This window comes from Lynx canadensis, chromosome B1 (assembly GCF_007474595.2).
Source record: "Lynx canadensis isolate LIC74 chromosome B1, mLynCan4.pri.v2, whole genome shotgun sequence".
Lineage (NCBI taxonomy): Eukaryota > Metazoa > Chordata > Mammalia > Carnivora > Felidae > Lynx > Lynx canadensis.
In genome coordinates this window covers 199272354-199291064 of record NC_044306.2, presented here as the reverse complement: position 1 = coordinate 199291064, position 18711 = coordinate 199272354, and the positions used below count along the sequence as shown (strand labels likewise).

At 50.2% G+C, this 18711-nt stretch overlaps 1 protein-coding gene across 3 annotated transcripts in view; it reads right to left on the bottom strand.

The window, feature by feature from the left end:
- Positions 1 to 18711, bottom strand: part of SLC2A9 (solute carrier family 2 member 9) — a 256488-nt gene that overhangs the window by 167610 nt on the left and 70167 nt on the right. For all 3 annotated transcript variants that reach the window (XM_030314204.1, XM_030314205.1, XM_030314203.1), the window contains one exon: positions 3849 to 3973. In XM_030314204.1, coding sequence (XP_030170064.1) covers positions 3849 to 3973 — 125 coding nt within the window. The remainder of the gene's footprint in view (positions 1 to 3848; positions 3974 to 18711) is intronic.

The window sequence follows — 18711 nt, the reverse complement described above, 5'->3', positions numbered from 1 at the left end:
ATGTGGCATGCGAGGTCCAGAAGTTTCAAGAGACTATTCAAGGTAGTAGGTCTAAGGTGAGTACAAAAGGAGCCAAAGCAGATTTTTTTGTAGAGTTGGTAGAAACCTCAGCCACCAGAGTCCACTCCTCCTTATTTTCTAGATGACATTAGTGGGGTCCAGAGAGGTGAAATGATGGTCCCAAGGTCACCTGGCAAGTCAATGGTAGAACCAGAACTTAAAGTCACTTCCTTGACCCTGATTTTATATTCTTTCCATGTCATATGCTTCTCTAAATGCTACTGTTCATATTTGTCCACCAGAGAGCCCCTAATGCAGCAGGGGGGCGCATCAGAGAGCTCCTAATGCATGGACACAGGCTTGCACCTCTAGGAGTGTGGGCAGCACTGGGAGGGCTTGGCAGGAACCTGTCCAACACAATCTTCCACAAACACAAAACATTTTCAATGTAAAAATGTGTTTGTTTGTTTGTTTGTTTGTTTGTTTATTGGCCAAGCTTTTTAGAGAAAGGACACTTCAGGAAGGCATCGTGGGTTTCTGCTGTGGTTCCAAATACTGCCCGCAAACCCGGCTTGAGCAGCACAGCCTCTGCAAAGCCTCTAGGCTCATCACTCGGCTTTAAATTATGTATTACAAGCCAGACAGTCCACTCATCTCCTGCCCAGCAATTTTCCTTTCTTCCTGACCAACTGCCTCACCTCAAATGCCTGCTCAAAAGCAGGTCCCCATCTCTGCTTTGAGAGGGCTTGGTGAGCATAAACGACCTGAAGCTTCCGCATCGTGGGCCAGCTCCAACAGGCTATTCTCCAGAAGTCAGAGGGTCTGATTTTTTCTCCCTTCCTTGTTCTTACTTTTTGTCTTCTGCTTCTTTTTGAAAAGCTCCTCAGAAAAGGGGTCTAACAGACACGTGTCTTGAATACGTGGCCTTGTAAAAATGGCATCGCTCTTCAAATTCGGCTTTTTCTTAGTTAAGGAAATTCAGAGAGCAGCTAACTATGTGTAGTAAGTGTGGCCTCCCCCAGAATAGCTGGAGAGGAAGACAACTGGGAGAGGGTGATGGATAAAATCTAAACCTGCCAGAGACGCCCTCCGCGGGGGAAGGTCCCTCATGCTGCACCTCACCTGGCCTTTCTCATCGGCAGGCGGGGCCTGTGAAACCAGACATCTCGGTCCAAATCTGGGATCTACACCTTATTCACTGAGAATAAAAACAATGGCAGCACTAAGGGCAACGATGCTGTCACCATTCTCTGCGCTGGGCGAAGGCACGAGATGCCTGGAACGTACGAAGCGCCACCCACGCAGCCTCTCGGTTCGTTTTCACGCGCCCACCAGCGGGGCCTCGCGATGAAGACTCAGAGGCTAAGACAGCGAGCGGAAGGCTGCCCTTCACAGTCCTGGAGTCTGCGTCCTCGGGGGCTTAGGTCCCTCTGACACGGACTGTGCGCCTGGTCATGAGACTCGGCCTGGCCGAGGGGACCCCGACAGACGTGCCACAAGCGCTTGCACGGCCGGTCCTGCCCGGTTGCCACTCTCTGGAACTCTGAGGATCCCCTGGGAAGAGACCCTGTGGAGCAGAGACGAGCTGGCCCCTGCGGCCCCAACTCAGCTGCCGACAACCAAACAGGCGAGTGAGGCCATCTGAAGTCGCCCCACAGCGCTCGAGAGAGCCCAGAGGAGAGCCGCAGAGCTGGCCCGGATCAGAACTGCCCCACCAGCCCATAGACTTACAAAGTCAGCCAAAACCATTACTGCTGGGGCGCCTGGGTGGCTCAGTGGGTTAAGCGTCCAACTTCAGCTCAGGTCATGATCTCATGGTTCGTGAGTTCGAACCCCACGTCAGGCTCTGTGCTGACAGCTTGGAGCCTGGAGCCTGCTTTGGATTCTGTGTGTGTCTCTCTCTCTCTCGCTCTCTCTCTACCCCTCCCCCACTCATGCTCTGTTGCTCTCTCAAAAATTAACATTTAAAAAAATTACTGCTTTAAGCCCTTATGTTTCAGTTTTTTATATTTTATTTTTGGTAGCAAAATCTAAGTGATACAAAGCCACGAAATAAGCTAGGTGAGTGGGAGAACCCATAGCCATAGCCCTCAGCCTTAACCATGCTACAATCACATGTGTCTGAGCCTCAGTGTCCTCCAGGTAAAATGACAACAACGTAACAGTCCTTCAGCATTAGATCAGAGCACAACCCAGTTAACCATCACTGGTTAACTGTGAGACACCACATAAAGCCAGGCATTATTCTTACCAATGAACATTTTCTAGAGCCATCTCTTTCTACCTGAATTACCAAGACAGAGGAGTAATTTCACCCTGAGTCTGGGTTATTAACTGATCCTGAGTATTTCCCACCAGCAGCGCAGGGGAGGGGTGGGAAGTCTCGCCCCCTGACCTTCCTCAGGCCCTCACTCTCCTGCTCACCTCTGCCTGAGGCACGTTTGTTGTTCAGCTCACTCCCAAAGCCTGGGGCCTGCAGCCTGCAAGAATCAGCAAGGAAGGGAATGAGCCTTTAATGAGCTCACAAGTTTGGCAGATTTTATATGTGTATATGGCGTCCTGTCAGTCTTGTGACAGCCCTTCAAAGCAGGTGTTATTTCCATTTTACAAATGGGGAAACCAAGGCCATTAAGCACTTTGTCAGAAGTCAGTGATCGGTAAGCAGCAGACCTCAGAGCAAAGGCAGAGATTTCTAATCCAAAAGCTTGCAAGCTTCCCACAAATGCCTGAAAGTATTACCTTCCACACTCACAGTATTTAGAAAGAAAGCAAGGTTGGTTGGTCGGTTGGCCGGTCAGCTGGTTTTACTAATATAATATATTTGGAGGCCCCTGTTCTCACAGCCCACAGCCAGCAGCCGGCTGCACCTCGCAGCCTCGCGGCCGCCATCTCACCCCAACACAGCTATTCCCCTTGGACAACTGGCTCCCCGATTCCACTCTTCTCTATACAGAAGCAGGAGGAATCTTACGGAAAAAACAACCAGCTCATGTCACATCACCCTCGGCACAAATCCTACAATGCCCTACGTGATCTGAGCGGCCCCTCTTCAACCTCATCTACAACTCTCCTCCCACTCACCAAGCTCCAGCTGTGCTGGCCTCCTCACTCTCCAAGCACGACTTCACCACAGGGCCAGTGCACTGTTCTCTTGGCCACGAACCCCATTCCCCCGACATTTACTTGGTCCTCACTCTTGGTTCATGCTGGTCTTTGCTCATGTGTTTCCTCCTCTGAGCAGTCCTCCCTGACCGCCCTACCTAAAATAGTCCCCACTCTCCTCCTGCCCTGCTTCATTTCTCTCCTAGGGCTTGCCACTACCTACCTTATGTATCTAATTATGTGTCTGTCCACCCACTAGAATGTAAGCTGCACGGGTAGGGACTGGGGCATTTCACTCACCACTGTGCCCCCGGCATGGAGAAGAATGCCAGGCACAGCAGGGGCTCCACAAATACTCAGTGAATACATGAAGGAATGAATAAGTCAGAGTCCGGACAGGAAATACAACCCTCATTAAAACTCCCCTGGAAACCACAGACAATCTCAGAATATGAATTTTACAGTTAAGATGACAAAGCAAAAGGCATGACGTACTGAAAACCATCCAGGTCTTTGGAGTTGACTTGGGTTTCTACCAGGCAGTGTTTCTCAATTAGCCTGCTAGAGCCTCATGAGTGGTTCATCTCATGGGACTGTCCCCTTCATGCAGACTTTCTGCATCTTTGGTCCCTGGCAACTCAACACTAGTAGGACCCCAGTCCTGTGACAGCTCCAAACACCACTCACATTTCGAAGCACCCCGGAGGCACGCATTGCTGCCTCTTGCAATAATGGTTAAGGCTTACCTCCATCCACGCCCATGATGAAGCGTCCCACGATGAGCATTTCAAAGGCTCCTGCCTGGAGAGAACAGGCCATGAGCAGTGCAGCAGATATCGCAAACCCATTGTTGACCAGCAGAGTGTGCTTCCTGGAAAAAAAGGAGTGGTTTGATGAGGAGGCCCACCGTGAGGATGTTGACCTATCCATCCCAGGAGCAGGGGTCACGCCCTTCAGAAGGGTCAGCAGAGTGAGATTCAGGCACAGTGGAAAGAACATTGACCTAAGGGTCAGGAACAGGGCCCAGAATCCCACTGATCCCTACTGCCACCTTTGTTGTATGACCCTGAGCAAGGCACTTCCCCCTCCTGGGTTCACCACTAAGGCTAATTAGGTCACCTTCAAAGGCAGTGTCACATTTCACGAATTCCCTGATGCAATACTGTACTTTATCAACTCTAAGACCTTCACTTAACATTTCTAAAGTCAAGATGTGCCTTATAATCCTTGAGTCAGAGTTCAAGCATGAAAATGGAAACCACTCTAGTGATTTTATCAGAGAGAATTTAACATAGGGAGTTGGTTAAGCAGGTATTGGGGAACTCAGATGTCAAAAGGGGGATCTCTGAAGACGGGGTGCTGCCCATGTGGTGCTGCCACTTTGGGGGCTTGGAAGAAGGGCCCTCAAGACCTGCTTATCTTCAAGGGTGGGCACTGGCCCGCTGGGGCTGTTCTTCTGAGGGGCACAGTGTTCTGAGGTGTAGACAAAGGCTGGGAACTAGACTCACTGCTGGGACTAGCAGGAAATTCAGCCAAACAGCACCAAGCCCCTTGCCCCTCCTCCTCTAGTGTGGCTCTTGTGTGCCTCTTATCAAAGGGCAGATGAGACATGCAGGTCCCAGCCCCTGCATCACAGGGCAGAGCATCGAGGGTAAGTCTGGAGCTGAGAGACCACAGTCTGAAAACCAGCACAGTGTCCTATAGCTTTAATTAGCAGCCTTTCTCCTTCTCCTCCTTCCTTCCTTCCTTCCTTCCTTCCTTCCTTCCTTCCTTCCTTCCTTCCTTCCTTCCTTCCTTCCTTTCCTTCCTTCCTTCCTTTCCTTCCTTCCTCCCTCCCTTTCCTTCCTTTCTTTCTTCCTATCCCTCTCTCTTCCTTCCTTCTTTCCTTCCTTCCATCCTTCCTTCTCTGCATTTCGTGTAACAATGCTTCTTATACACGATGACATCTTCGATTTGATAAATTACAGCCCTAAGTGTGAGGTTGAACTAATTTCTCTTGAACAAGGTCAGTCAAATTCCTATGGCAATTATTCCTATAGCTGCTCTGTGCCAGGACTGCTGTCACTGTTCTGGTAACATGTCTCTAAGACCTCATGGTTGAGAATCACGACTTGTTTGGGGCCTGGAGACCTGGGTCCCTGCACCAGTTGTATCTTTTATGAGCTAGGTGACTCTACTTTATTTATTGCTCTGTGTTTTCCTTTACTCATTTACAGAATGATAATAGCTCACACTTACTAAATTCTTGCTCTATGATAAACCCTGTTCTAAGCACTTTACAGGAGTAGCTCACGTCCTGCTCAAAATGACCCTATGAGGTAGATACTTCATTATCCTTATTCTATAGATAAGTTAACCAGGATATAGACAAGTTAGAAATTTAGGCCATACAACTAGTGAGTTAAGAGCTGGAAAAAAACATCATAGCTTCGCACAGGATATTTTTTCCCTAACAAATCAATGAGTTAACAAATATTAAATTGTTTTGTAAACTGGAAGAAGCTAGAGACTTGAAAGGGGACTTTGTTATTACTTTTGTGAGTTAGAGGCCTTAAACTCCAGGCTGGGGCTCTTTCCACTATTTCTTATTTATCTCAAACTTTCCATTAAACTTTTTCCTCCTGCCTACATCTTCTTGGAGAATCCCAAAGCTAATCACACTTTCATGATGGCACGAAGACTGGTTCAACATCTTCTATAATGTGAACAAATTATGATACATAATTTGTTTAACAAATTATTTATTTAAACAAATTATGATACATCTATGTAATGGTACATTACGTAGACATTAAAACAGAAGTAGCTTTCTATATTCTGATACAGGAAGATCTCCAAGATATATTGTCAAGTGTAAAGAACAAGGTACAGAACTTTGCATAGAATATGCAACAATTTGTGTGATAAAGGAATGTGTGTGTGTGTGTGTGTGTGCACGCACGCACATGCACATGCATGCAAAAACAGACACAAACCTTGGAAAAGATACACAAAAAACTGGTATCACAGGCTGCCCCCAGGAAGGGGTTCTGATTGGCTGGGGGAGAGAAATACAATGGAAGCCTTCTATTTTACATTCATTTGGTCCTTTTAAAAGTTATGCCATATGAATGTATTATTTATTCAAAACATAAATACAATCTCACTGTCAAAAAGTTAATTTAAGTGGATGCCATGAGGGGAAAATTATGATTTAGCCAAGACTTAAAACAGAAATTCCAATCTAGGCTGACCTCCCTCATTCTTTTTTTTTTTAAGGTTTATTTACTTTTGAGAGAGAAAGAGAGAGCACAAGTAGGGAAGGGGCAGAGAGATGGAGACACAGAATCTGAAGCAGGCTCCAGCCTCTGCGATGTCAGCATAGAACCCGACATGGGGCTCGAGCCAACAAACCGCGAGATCATGACCTGAGCTGAAGTCAGACGCTTAACCGTCTGAGCCACTCAGGCGCCCCGACCTCCCTTATTGTGATACAGAAGGTCGCAGTCTCAGGATTCAAGAAGACGAACCCAAGGGCACTAATTTTGTTATTAGCGAGGCTTCAGAGCACAATGAGAATACTCTGGTGGCCCGTGTGTGCGCAGTGCTCACAGCCCTTCCCTCAGTCCTCTGAGGGTCTGACAGGTCAGTCTTAGGAAGGAAGCAGGGCAGTGGTGAAAAGACCTGTGCCCTCACGGGGGCGAGGGCTTTCCTGGCGTGTCTGCTCAGCAAACACGTAGTGAGCGTAAGACACAGGGTTTACCACAGGGAGTAAGTCAATCCCCATCCTCACCCTTAGGGGCTTTAAAACCTAGTTAGGGACACAGAAGAGTAAACTGTCACACAGAAATCAATTAGAAGTAAAGATATCGGGTCTCAGAGTAAGTGGGAACTGTGTGTCATTTGCCTGGCTACCCCGGGACCCTTTCTCTGTTCTGTTGTGGCAAAGGGAACTAGAACTACATTTCCCAGGCTCCCTTCCTTCCCAGCTCCCTGGCAGGACTGGCCAATGAGGGGTCTGATGTGGTCTTCTGTGGGGAAGAGGAGAGGCTGGGCATCTCCCTATGGTCCCACTCCCACTTTGGCAGGTGCGTCTGCTCCTTGGCCCCAGCCTTCTCCCTGTGGTGCCAGCAACCTGCCCCTTTCCGCAGAGCGGGCCTGGCTTGGGGGCCCTGGCAATGCTGTCTCTGCCTTGCATCCCAGGTGTGGTAGTGGCTTGTGTGTGAAAAGTGATTTCTCCCAACAAGCCAAAACATTCTCCCTGTAGGTCTATCTCTGACCCCAGTTCTACTCCTTGAGACCTCACGGCCCAAATCTTGTGGGTGTAGAGTCCAGTGTAAGTCAAGGATGTGAAGAGGTTGTCGAGAGAGGGGAAGCAGGACAGGATTGCTAAGGCTGGCCAGACTCAGGGGGTTCTTGGATGTTGGACAAGACAGCATGTTCCATGACCCATAGACAGGGAGAAATAAAGGGCTTGACCAGGAAGCAGACCCGACCCCTGGGCTCCTACTCCAGTTAAACTGGGCCCTTGATGCTAGAGTGATGGTAATGATATTCATGGCACTAATACTGGCATTACTCAGTGGTTCTCAAGGCTATAGCTGCTCATCAGATTCAACGACATCACATGAGAAGAGAGACTCTTGGGCCCACCCCTAGAGAATCCCAATCCTCGACACAGACTCCACAAGAGACCTTTAGAAGAATCTAGAAGGAGCATGGCTTTTACATAAATCATCTCGTGTCACTCACTTCATCTTTCACACCTGTAGCTGGCAGCATTCGTGAGCTGGGCAATTCACAGAGGAAGAGGTGGAGGTGTCACAGGTGGGGACCACCTCACTCCCCACCCTGCTCCACCCCCACCCCCCCACCGCACCAAGTTCACCAGCCCACCTGCATTTGGCTAAAGCCACCCTGGGGGGTGAGAGGCATCAGTCTCCTGCACCCTGGCTGTCCGCCACCTAGAAGAATCCATCCCTTAACTACTCCATCATTTCCGAGCGAACACAGCAGACTATGGTCTCCCTTGACCCTCAGCCCTCTGCAGCCACTGCCCCTTATCTCCGCTTCCCCTTTAGAGTGAAACTCCCTGAAGACTACCGTCTGTTTGCCTTCCCTTCTGTCCTTGTCCCTCTCTGATTGGATCATTGCCACCGCTCCGGGGAGACTGCCTTTGTGAAGACGATCAGGATCACGCGCCTCAACAAACACCACTGACAGTTCTGCACCCCCACCCCCACCCCACCCCACCCCCCGGTACAGCCTCCCAGCAGCATGCGATACGGACAGCCACGGGCTCCTTCTGGAAACACAGTCTTCTCCGGGACATCAGGGATCACGCCCTCTCCTGTTTTCTGCCTACCAGCCTCCCCTTCTCAGTGTCAAGCCTGGTCTGTCCTCTCTCTCCACTCCCTCCTTGGGTGATGTCACCCAGCTGTGACCTTAGTTGATGACAATCCCAACTGTATCTCTGGCCTGGACTCATCTCAATCCAGACTTACATACCACACTGCCTCCTAGACATTTCCACTTGCATGTCCAGCAGGCATCTGAAGCCATGTATCTTTAAAATAGAACTCTTGGGGCGCCTGCGTGGCTTAGTCGGTTGAGCAGCTGACTCTTGATTTCGGCTCAGGTCATGATCTCAGGGTTGTGAATTCCAGCCCCACATCAGGCTCTGCGCTGTGTGGAATCTGCTTGGGATTCTCTCATCCCTGTCTCTCTCTCTCTGCCCTTCCTCACTCCCTGGTGCATGCGTGCACATTCTCTCTCAAAATAAATACATAAACTTTAACATAACATAACATAACATAACATAACATAACATAACATACTCTTGGGGTGCCTGGGTGGCTCAGTCAGTTCAGCGTCTGACTTTGGCTCAGGTCATGATCTCACAGTTCGTAGGTTCAAGCCCCGGGTCGGGCTCTGTGCGGACAGCCCAGAGCCTGGAGGCTGCTTCAGATTCTGTGTCTCCCTCTCTCTCTGCCCCTCCCCCACTTGCATTCTGTCTCTCTCCCCAAAACAAATAAACATTAAAAAAAATAGAACTCATGCATCCCCACTGCTAACTGCCCCCCACAAAGGCATCCAAACCCCTCTTTCCACAGTCTTCCCCATCTGAGTAAATAAAACCTCCACCTTCCTAGGGGCTTAGACCAAAAATAGGGGAATAATAATTACATCTCTTATTTTCCTTCCTGCCTGCATCACTGAGTGCCGCCTACGCTGCTTCCAGAGTATATCCCTGAGCAGAGCGCTTCTTCCGTTTCTGGTCCACAGTCCGGCAGAGGGGCAGGCCACCACCATCTCACACTCAGACGGACGCAGGATGGCTTAGGTGGCTCCCGTTTCCACTCTTGCCCTCCTGTAGGATTCAGGGTCCACAGAACAGCCAGAGTGATCCTTGCAAAGCAAACACTGACACACTTCCCCTTACCTAAAACCTTCCCACTGCGCTTGGGACAAACCGCTCACCAGGGCCTAAACAACCTTGCATGACATGGCCTTGGCCACACCGTCCGATACTCGTGCCTTTGTGCTCACGAGGCTTCCTGCCATCTCTTGGGTGTGCTGGGCAGCTTCCTGACTCACGACCCGTGTCATGGGTGCCCCTCGATCCATTCGTCTTATCTCACTGAAGTGACTGAAATGCCACCTCTGACACTATCTGATGTGACTACTCCCCCAGCTGCAGAGCCCATCCCCCACAATCTTATCACCCTTTCTATTTTCTTTGCAGCCCCCACAACACAGGAGTTTAGCTTACATATTTATTTGTGTTTATGTTTATAAGCTCCATGCGTGCAGAGATTTTTATCTTGTCACTGTAGCCCCAGGCACTAAGCCAGTTGCTGGTACAGGCAGGTGCCCCATTCAAATTTGTTGCATAAATGAAGGAGTAAATTCTAGATGTTGAGCCGGGTTTCCTCCATGTGGCCCAGCTCTGGCCTGTTCTGAGTCTTACTTTAGCTTCTAGGTCTGTGGGCAGGACACACGCTGCTCTCCTGAATCCACCTCCAATACTATTCCTGCTTGGACAGTTCAGCCACATGCTAACTGAACAACTGTGGGCGGGTTTCCTACCCTCCCTGAGCCTTGGTTTCCACCCCTGTGAAATGGATGTAATAATGTCTACCTTCTAAGTCTCCTGTAAGAATCAGATGATTTACACAAAGTGCTTAGGATGGCACCTAGAACTTATTTGGAGCCTCAGTAAACTGAAAACCAATCCATGGTGACAGCTAACATTCATTGGGTACTTACTATGTCTCAGGCACTATTTTAAGTACTTTATACTCACTGGACACCCTATGCATTAGGTAATCTTGCTACCCCATGTCCCACGTGAGGAAATAGATCTAGAACTTGAGTACTTGGTCAAGTTCACATACTATGAAATGGGAGGTTTAGCATTCCAGTCACCCTGATACTAAGCTCCCCACAATGGCGGCTGCTATATTTACTCACAGTCATTCATTCTTTCAACAGATGTTCACTCGTTCAACTGACATTCATGCACTCAACACAACGTCTAAGTGTGGACTGAGTGCTGAACACCATTCTAAGTTCTGGCATATAGCTGCCACCATGACCCAGTCCCTACTCTTCATGTTCTCAATAAACAAGTAAAAGACAAAGACTGTAGAGAAAACTAATACAGGAGAGGGGAGGAGTTTTACTCAGGGAGACATCTGGGAAGGTGATATCTAAGCACAGACTTGAAGAAGGAATGCAGACCAGCCATATGGATATCAGAGAGCAGCAATCTTGGCAGGGAGGTACTAACAGTCAGACATGGGTCATTTTCAGGTACACCAGTGAGGCCAGAACAGCTGGAAGCAGAGGAGGACAGGAAAGCAAATAGAAGTGAGGGCAGAGAGACTGGAGGGGGAGCTAGTAAGGGTCTTGTAGGAGCCACCATGGCAAGTTGGGCTCCCCCCTGGAGAGAGATGGGCAGCCACGGGACGATTCTAAGGAGAGGGGTGCCATGACCTGAGTAACATATTAACAAGATCGCGCAGACTTCTGTGTTGACCGTGGGCTGAAGAAATAAGTGCAGAAACAGGGAGACTGGCTGGGAAGCTCCTGCAGCGGACCAGGCAAGTGCCAATAGTAATTCGCGCCAGGACGGGAGCAGTGGAGGTGGCGAGATGTGGTCAGAGCCCCGTGTGTTTTGAAGACAGTTGATGGGCTTTGCATTTGGATTGGACAGAGGTACAGAGAAAGAAGAGTTAAGGGTGCCCCTAAGTGCTTTGGCCTGAGGTCCTGCACTGGATGCGATGGTGTATTTTGTGCCATGCAGAGAATGTTAAAATCCCATTCAGGTCTGACTTGGAATATTTGCAAACAGGGCTGCACACCCTCTAAGCAAGTACATCATATTAATGTATTCCTTCCCAAAATAACCCCCAGCCTGACAGTGTCCCGGTGAGGACGGAAACCTTACTCGCAAATAATTTGCAAAGCTGACTCACTGGGGTTCAGAGACGTGGATTTTAACGACTGTGTTTCCATTTTTTCCCCGGGGATGAACATGGCAACAAAAACAAGGGAGACCAGGGACACGCCATTTCTGAGCACAGAACTCCAGTGACCCCTGAGAACCCCACCTGGGACAGCACACTCATTGTTCTGAGCTTTCCCATATTGCAGAATGTTCGTGGGCAACCCAGAAGATTATCAGCTCTTGGCAAAAGGGGCCAAACATGAGGAAGAGTGATAAGGTGATGAGGAGAGTGGAGAGCACATCACTGGAGAAATGGTCAAAGGGACTCAGCATCCTGAGCCTAGACACGAGAAGGCTCAGGAGAAATGTGAGAGCTTCCGCTGTGTCATGCTTTAACTCAGTCCCACACGACCAAGTGGTGGAAGATACAGGGAATTTAGAAAGTACTTCTGTAAGGGATTAGTGAACTGGGGAACCTCTGGAGATATGGCTTCCATCACCTACCCTTCCAACAATTCTTTAAGTCTAGTTTGGCCTATAAACCGAGATCGTACCTTGTTTCCACCAATCATCACCTTCCTCATGTCTGTCCATTCCTGCTTACTCAGCCTGAATTCCATGGTCCATCATTTTAAATAGCCATCACATCCTCAACTCCTTGACCCACTGACCCACCTGCCTTCGTCATATGTGCCTGGCAAACCCCAACCCTGGTTAGATCCTGACCTGCCTCACACATGCACCACAGAGCTCAGCTTGGCTGGAGAAAAACCCAAACTACATGACTGGTGTCACTTGAAATTCATGACCACCAATCTCAAGTGGGCTTTGGGGCCTCCAGGCAACCATTCTATAGTTCCCTGGTTTGTTCAATGTCCTGCTCTCCTCGAGGACTATTTCATATGACTTCTCTGTTTTCAAATCCCCTTATCCTCTTTCTCAGCTGATGACCTTGCTTTCTACTCCACTGAGAAAGCAGAAGCAATCTGGAGAGGAATTCACGTGTTCCCTCCACATGCATCGACCTCCCTGCTTCTGTGCCCACACACTGTCTTCCCTCATTTTCCTGAGTTCATACTGTCGTGCTCCCACCTGAGGCCAATCCCGCCAATCACCGACCAGTTCCCCACCCCGCTCCTACCTGCACAAGAATGTGGCTTCAGCAAGTTTCATCTCTGGCCCCTGCCCACCAGTTTTCCCCTCTCTGCTGGAACATCTCATTACCATGCTGTTAAAAGGAAAACTACACCCAGGTACACCCATCTACACTCATTGTCTCGAGTTATTCTTCTCTCTTAAGCCCCTTCCAGTAGCTGTCTCCCCCACTGTGCCCTTGAAACAGCTCCTGTCAGGCAACCAGAGATCTCCACATTGCTAAATCCACCAACTCTCGGGCCTTGTCTCCGTTTGGACACAGGTGATCACCACTTCCCTCCTTCATTGCTTTCCAGCTCTGAGTGGTGGGTCTGCTCCTACCTCGCTGGCTGATCCTTACCATCTTCCCAACCCTCTCAAGACTGGGGGGCTCCCGGCCTCAGCCCTTGAGCCTATTTCTTTGGCCTCTATGCACTTCCCAGGTGATCTCGTCTTGTGTCCTGGCTTCAAGTTTCACCTATGTACTGATGACATCTAGACTTACATCCAAGCTCTGAGCTCTCCTCCGAGTGCTAGACCCATATATCCAACTGCCTGCTTCACCTCTTCACGAGGGAGTCTTACAGACAATTCAAGGTTAACATACCCCAAACCGGATTCGTAACATTGGCCTCCTTCCTCCCCAAATCCTCTTCCTGGGGCGCCTGGGTGGCTCAGTCAGTTAAGCGTCCGACTTTGGCTCACGTCATGATCTCACCATTCGTGAGTTCAAGCCCCGCTTCAGGCTCTGTGCTGACAGCTCAGAGCCTGGAGCCTGCTTCAGATTCTGTGTCTCCCTCTCTCTCTCTGCCCACCCCCCAAAGGAAATAAACATTAAAAAAAAAAAAAAACCCACCCTATTCTTCCCAAAGACTTCCTACCTCAGAAAAAACAATGTAAACAAAAACAAAAAACCCACAACAACACCACACCACAGTCCTTGCCGTTGCATTAGTTTTTATTTCTGTCCCTCACCAGAAAACGTTAGCATTATTTTTTATTTCTGTCCCTCACCCACCCACATTACGATACATCTCTAAGGCCTGTTTTTTCTACTTCTAAAATATGTCCAAAACTCCTAAAACTGCCACTACCTCTCACCGTGTCTTGTCACAAACCTGGTGCAAACCAGATCACCTCACCCTATCAGCGCAAGATGCTGTAACGTCCCCAGATCCACTGATAACAGAAGGCCTTTCAGGCTGCAAATCGGGCCAGTTCTTACAACACACCAGTAACTTCCCACCTTAGAGAAAAGCCCAAGTCCCAACCCTGCCCCACAAGGCCCTCTGGATCCAAGCTCAGTGACCTCTTTCTAGCTTCATTTTCTACTCACTGACGTGGCCCCGGCCACGCTGACATCCTGTCTTATCTTCCAAGAAGCCAAGCCCAGTCGTCCCTCAGGGCCTTTACAGCTGCTGTTCCCTCTGCCAGAGAGCTGTCTCTGTCCACTTTGCTCACCCGTAAGTGCCTGGCACACAGCAGGTGCTCCAGAAATATTTGTTGGGAAAATAAACGCACGAGTGAATGGAAGTACGCAAGCGGCAGAAAAACGGCCACTTTGGGAAGTTACGGTAGAAAAACCTTCAAGCATCAGGCATTCCTCCATCGATCCTTCCATCTGTCCAACAAGCTTGCTTGCCTAGTGTGCACAAGCTTCTGTGCCAGGTGCTGGCGCTCACATGTACGTGTGGTTCTTGCATCAAGGAGCTTCAAGGAGCTTCCCCGCAAGGAACTCCCCTCAGGGAAGAGACAGAAATGTCAGTAAGTGGTTACAGCACAAAATGCTAAGTGATGTAACAGAGGGAAACAGAAGGTCTGACGTGGGCCCAGGGGAGGCCCACATCTATTTGGTTCTAATAGATGTGTGGTGGGCAGTGTGGGGCAGGAGTGACAACTTGTTGACTTTCAACCATAATTTCCAGCTCATGCATCTGTAACACAACAAACAGATCGTGCAGAAACAGCTTGTACCAAAGCTGCTGCGTGTTTGGGGTTGGCAGACTCTCTGAGACGTTGGAACTCTGCCTTCCTGAAGTCTACATCCACCACGCCCAGTCTCTCTTCCTACCTTCTGGCATGAACCCCAAGACGGCTTCCTTCTCCCAGAATCCTTGGCACCCTCACGGTGCTAGGCAAGGCTCCCAGGCTGGCAGAATGGGGGTGGGGGATCAGGAGTCCCGGCAGGTACCCCTCTGTCCCTCAGCTCTCTCCTCCATCACCCACTTTGTACACGTGGCTGCTCAAGCAAGGCTCCTCTTCTCCAGAAGGGCCACCCAAGAAGATAACCCCCTCCCCCAGAGCAGCCTGTAGCCAATGGCTGGAGAGTGGTGGGAAGAGAATGCGGCCCCCCTGCCCAGATGGGATCCCTCCGGGGTAGGATTCATGCCCCAGATCCCTGCGGGCCAGCCGAGACCAGAGTGGACCTGAGAGCACGGCCTGGCTTGGCTCTCTTCCCCTTTTCTCTCTTCTGCTTGCATCGCCGTCAAGGGAACTCCTGAAGAGCCTTCCCTCAACAAAACGTATGTATCCCAAGCTCCCTCATAGGCTCTGCTTCTGGGGAACTCACCTTCCTAAGGCAATTCCAGCCTGAAAGAGGAGGAGGTCAGCGACCAGTGTAAGCGTTCTACTATGCACTGAACTATGTTCCAATTCCTCAGCTGAAGCCCTAACCCCCAAGGTGACTATATTTGGAGACAGGGCATTCAAAGAGGAGATTATGGTTAAATGAGGTTGTAAGGGTGGGGCCCTCATCCAACGGGAACAGACAGGAAGAAAAGACACCAGGCCTGCTCTCCCATAAGGACAAAGGCCGTGTGAGGACACAGTGAGAAGAAAGCCACCTATAAGCCAAGGAGAATGGACTCAGGAGCAACCCTCCCCTGCCATCCCCTGCCATCTTGATCTTGGACTTCCGGCCTCCCCAGTTGTGAGAGGAGAGATTTCTATTGTTCAAGCCTAGTAAAGGTTTGCCATATGCATTGCAGGCTCCTTCAGCAGGCACCTAGAGAGCTTACGTTCCTTCCAACTTTTAGAAAATAAACACAGATTTCAAAATATTGAAGTAGAAAAAGAAAAGAAAACTAGCACTTTTGAGAACCTGCTATTTGCCTGGCATGATGTACTACTCGTTCAATACCCATGCTTCTGTGGCACCTGGGTGGCTCAGTCAGCTGAGCGTCTGACTCTGACTTGATTTCAGCTCAGGTCATGATCCCAGGGTTGTGGGATCGAGCCCTGCATTGGACTCTGCACTGAGCGTAGAGCCTAAGATTCTCTTTCTCCCTCTGTCCCTCTCCCATTGGCGCGTACGTGCTCTCTCAAATAAAAAATAAAATAAAAAAACACCCATCCTCCTTCTTCTGGTGCGATTTCCCCCAAGACACATTCCTGCCTGCACTCTGTGTCCCATCCCCACCCCACTGTGGCTCCAGGAACGGGCACGTGATACAGTACCTTTAAAGTGCACTAACCACCAGGATTTCGCACATTGGGCTCTATTAACACTTGCGGCCACAAAATTCTTTGTGGTGGGGGCTGTCGTGGGCATTGTAGCACGTTTCACAGCCTCTTTGGCCCCTACTAGAGGCTAGCAGCACCCCCTAGCAGTGACAACCAGGAACGCCTCCAGATACGGTCATTAAACGTCCCCTGCTGGGGCAAAATTGCCCCTGGTGGAGAAGCCCCAAGGGTATGCGACCTCACACAAGTAAATGAGACTCAGGCCTGGGACTTGGCTAGAACTACCGGAAGGAGAAGTGTGTTCTGGGGATGCCAAGCGGGAACAGGGTCACCCTGAGCTGCTGGGGGCATCTTGCCCCCACACAGGGAGAGGCAGCCTGCGCATGAAGCCAACACAGAGTGAGGCAGAGCTGAGAGACAGAGAAGACAGACAGGTGGATTCGGCTGAGTTACATTCCAGTTATGTCAGCCAATTAGCTCCCTCTGGCCCTAAGCCAGTTTGGTTTGAGTCCCCGTCACAGGCATGAGTGACGGGACCCATTTTGTAAACAGGCTCTCCTGCAACCCTCAGAGCTGCCCCCTCGGGTGAGCGTGCTTATCCGAGCTCCACAGATTTCAAACTGCCTCCTCTTGTCCCTCCACTACCCGTCCACCCCCCACCGTGCTTCCAACCGCCGCAATGTCGTGCACGATGCGTTGTTCACAGCCAGGCAGCAGGCTCGGGCCATGCCGTTTGCTGCTGGTGCCCAAGTGCCAAAACAGTGCTTGGCACCCAGCAGGTGTTCAAAAGTATTTGCTGCACGGCTGGATGTGGTTATATGGCTTGCTCAAGAACAGGCCTAAGGATCCGATTTCAAAGCCCGTGTGAGTTTCCCTATGGTTTTTTGCATATTTGCTCTGCTCTGCTCTGGAGGGAAAAACTAGACCCAGTGATATGTGTAAGGAGGCCAATTTCAGTGTAACTAGAACATAATCACGGCCAGTTCTGTCGAGTAATGGGGTGACACGTCTCAAGAAGAGCTCATGACGGGGCGCCTGGGTGGCGCAGTCGGTTAAGCGTCCGACTTCAGCCAGGTCACGATCTCGCGGTCCGTGAGTTCGAGCCCCGCGTCGGGCTCTGGGCTGATGGCCCAGAGCCTGGAGCCTGTTTCCGGTTCTGTGTCTCCCTCTCTCTCTGCCCCTCCCCCATTCGTGCTCTGTCTCTCTCTGTCCCAAAAATAAATAAACGTTGAAAAAAAAAAAAAATTAAAAAAAAAAAAAAAAAGAAGAAGAGCTCATGAGGATGGGGGCAGGGACAACAGGGACGCTGGCCAATGGAGGATGGGTGCTGACTCCGTGTCAACCACGGAGAGGAACACTCTCATTTCATTTTCACAACCCTCCAACAGGCCACTGCCTTATCTTCATCTTGTCACCAACTAAGCAAAGCTTGGAGAATTTGAGTAACTCATACGTGGCCCCATGAGCCAGGAGCATCACGGGTCCTCTAGCTGGCATCCATGCACCTCTAGCTGGCATCCATGCACGGGTCCTCTAGCTGGCATCCATGAGTCACCGTCCTGTCTCATGAGGGAAGGAGGGTTCTGTCACTAGAGCCATGTAAGAAGAGGAGGGATGACCCCAAATGAGGGGAGGGAGTCAACCAGAATTCTCCAAGCCAGAGGCTCGAGGAGACAAGGAACCTACTCCCCTGAGACTAGATAATGGGGGTGCCTCATCTCCAGAGACCACTCCTGGCCCCTCGTGCTCCCCCGTCCTCATCCCTCTCCCAAACCACAGTCGAGTTCGTCATGGCCTAGCGAGGGTCAGCCCCCTGCTGGACCTGCTGGTGACCAGACCCGCCTGACTCTGAGGACCCTCAACTCCAGCCAAATTCCCCCCATAGTCATGTGTGTGAGCCCTCCCATCGGACCCCACCCCAGCCTTGCACATTAAGCCAGCCTCTTCTTTCTCCCCAGCGGCCTCCCAGAGACAATTAGTGAAGCATCAAGAATAGGTTTCAACAGACACCATGTGATGGGAAAAGAAAGCCCAGGCTCCGGTCTGAGTTTCAGATCAACCTCATTCTTTGTCACCTCGGGCGAGCCACGAGGCCTCTCAGGGCCTCGGACTCATGGCTTGTGGACCAGGGACAACAATACGGAGCTGTGGACGTAAACGAGGTTGGTAGGTCGAGCACGGGTACGTAGCAGGAGGTGAAGAAACGGGGGTAGATTCTCGGTGTTTGCTCCTTGTCCTCCCTACGGAGTTCCCATTCAAGCTGAGGCTTCATCCCGGCTCAACCTTTCTTCCCACAATGATGAAAAAGGGAACCGGCAGCTGCCTGGGGTACACGGACCAACACCTTTTGATGGAATCTCTCTCCGGCCTAAAACCCTTCCTTCTCTTAGAAAAGGAGTATCTGTCAAACGTGTCTCTTTTCCATTCCTTCTGCTTTTTTTTTTTTTTTTTTTTGCACCACGCCATCAAGAGCTGCAAAGCCACTTCCACTGCCTGCATTGTACGTGTGGGAGAGGTGTTGGCTGAGAGGTGAGGTGGCAAAGTCCCACGTGACACACTGGCAAGTTGGGGAGTCAGGACTT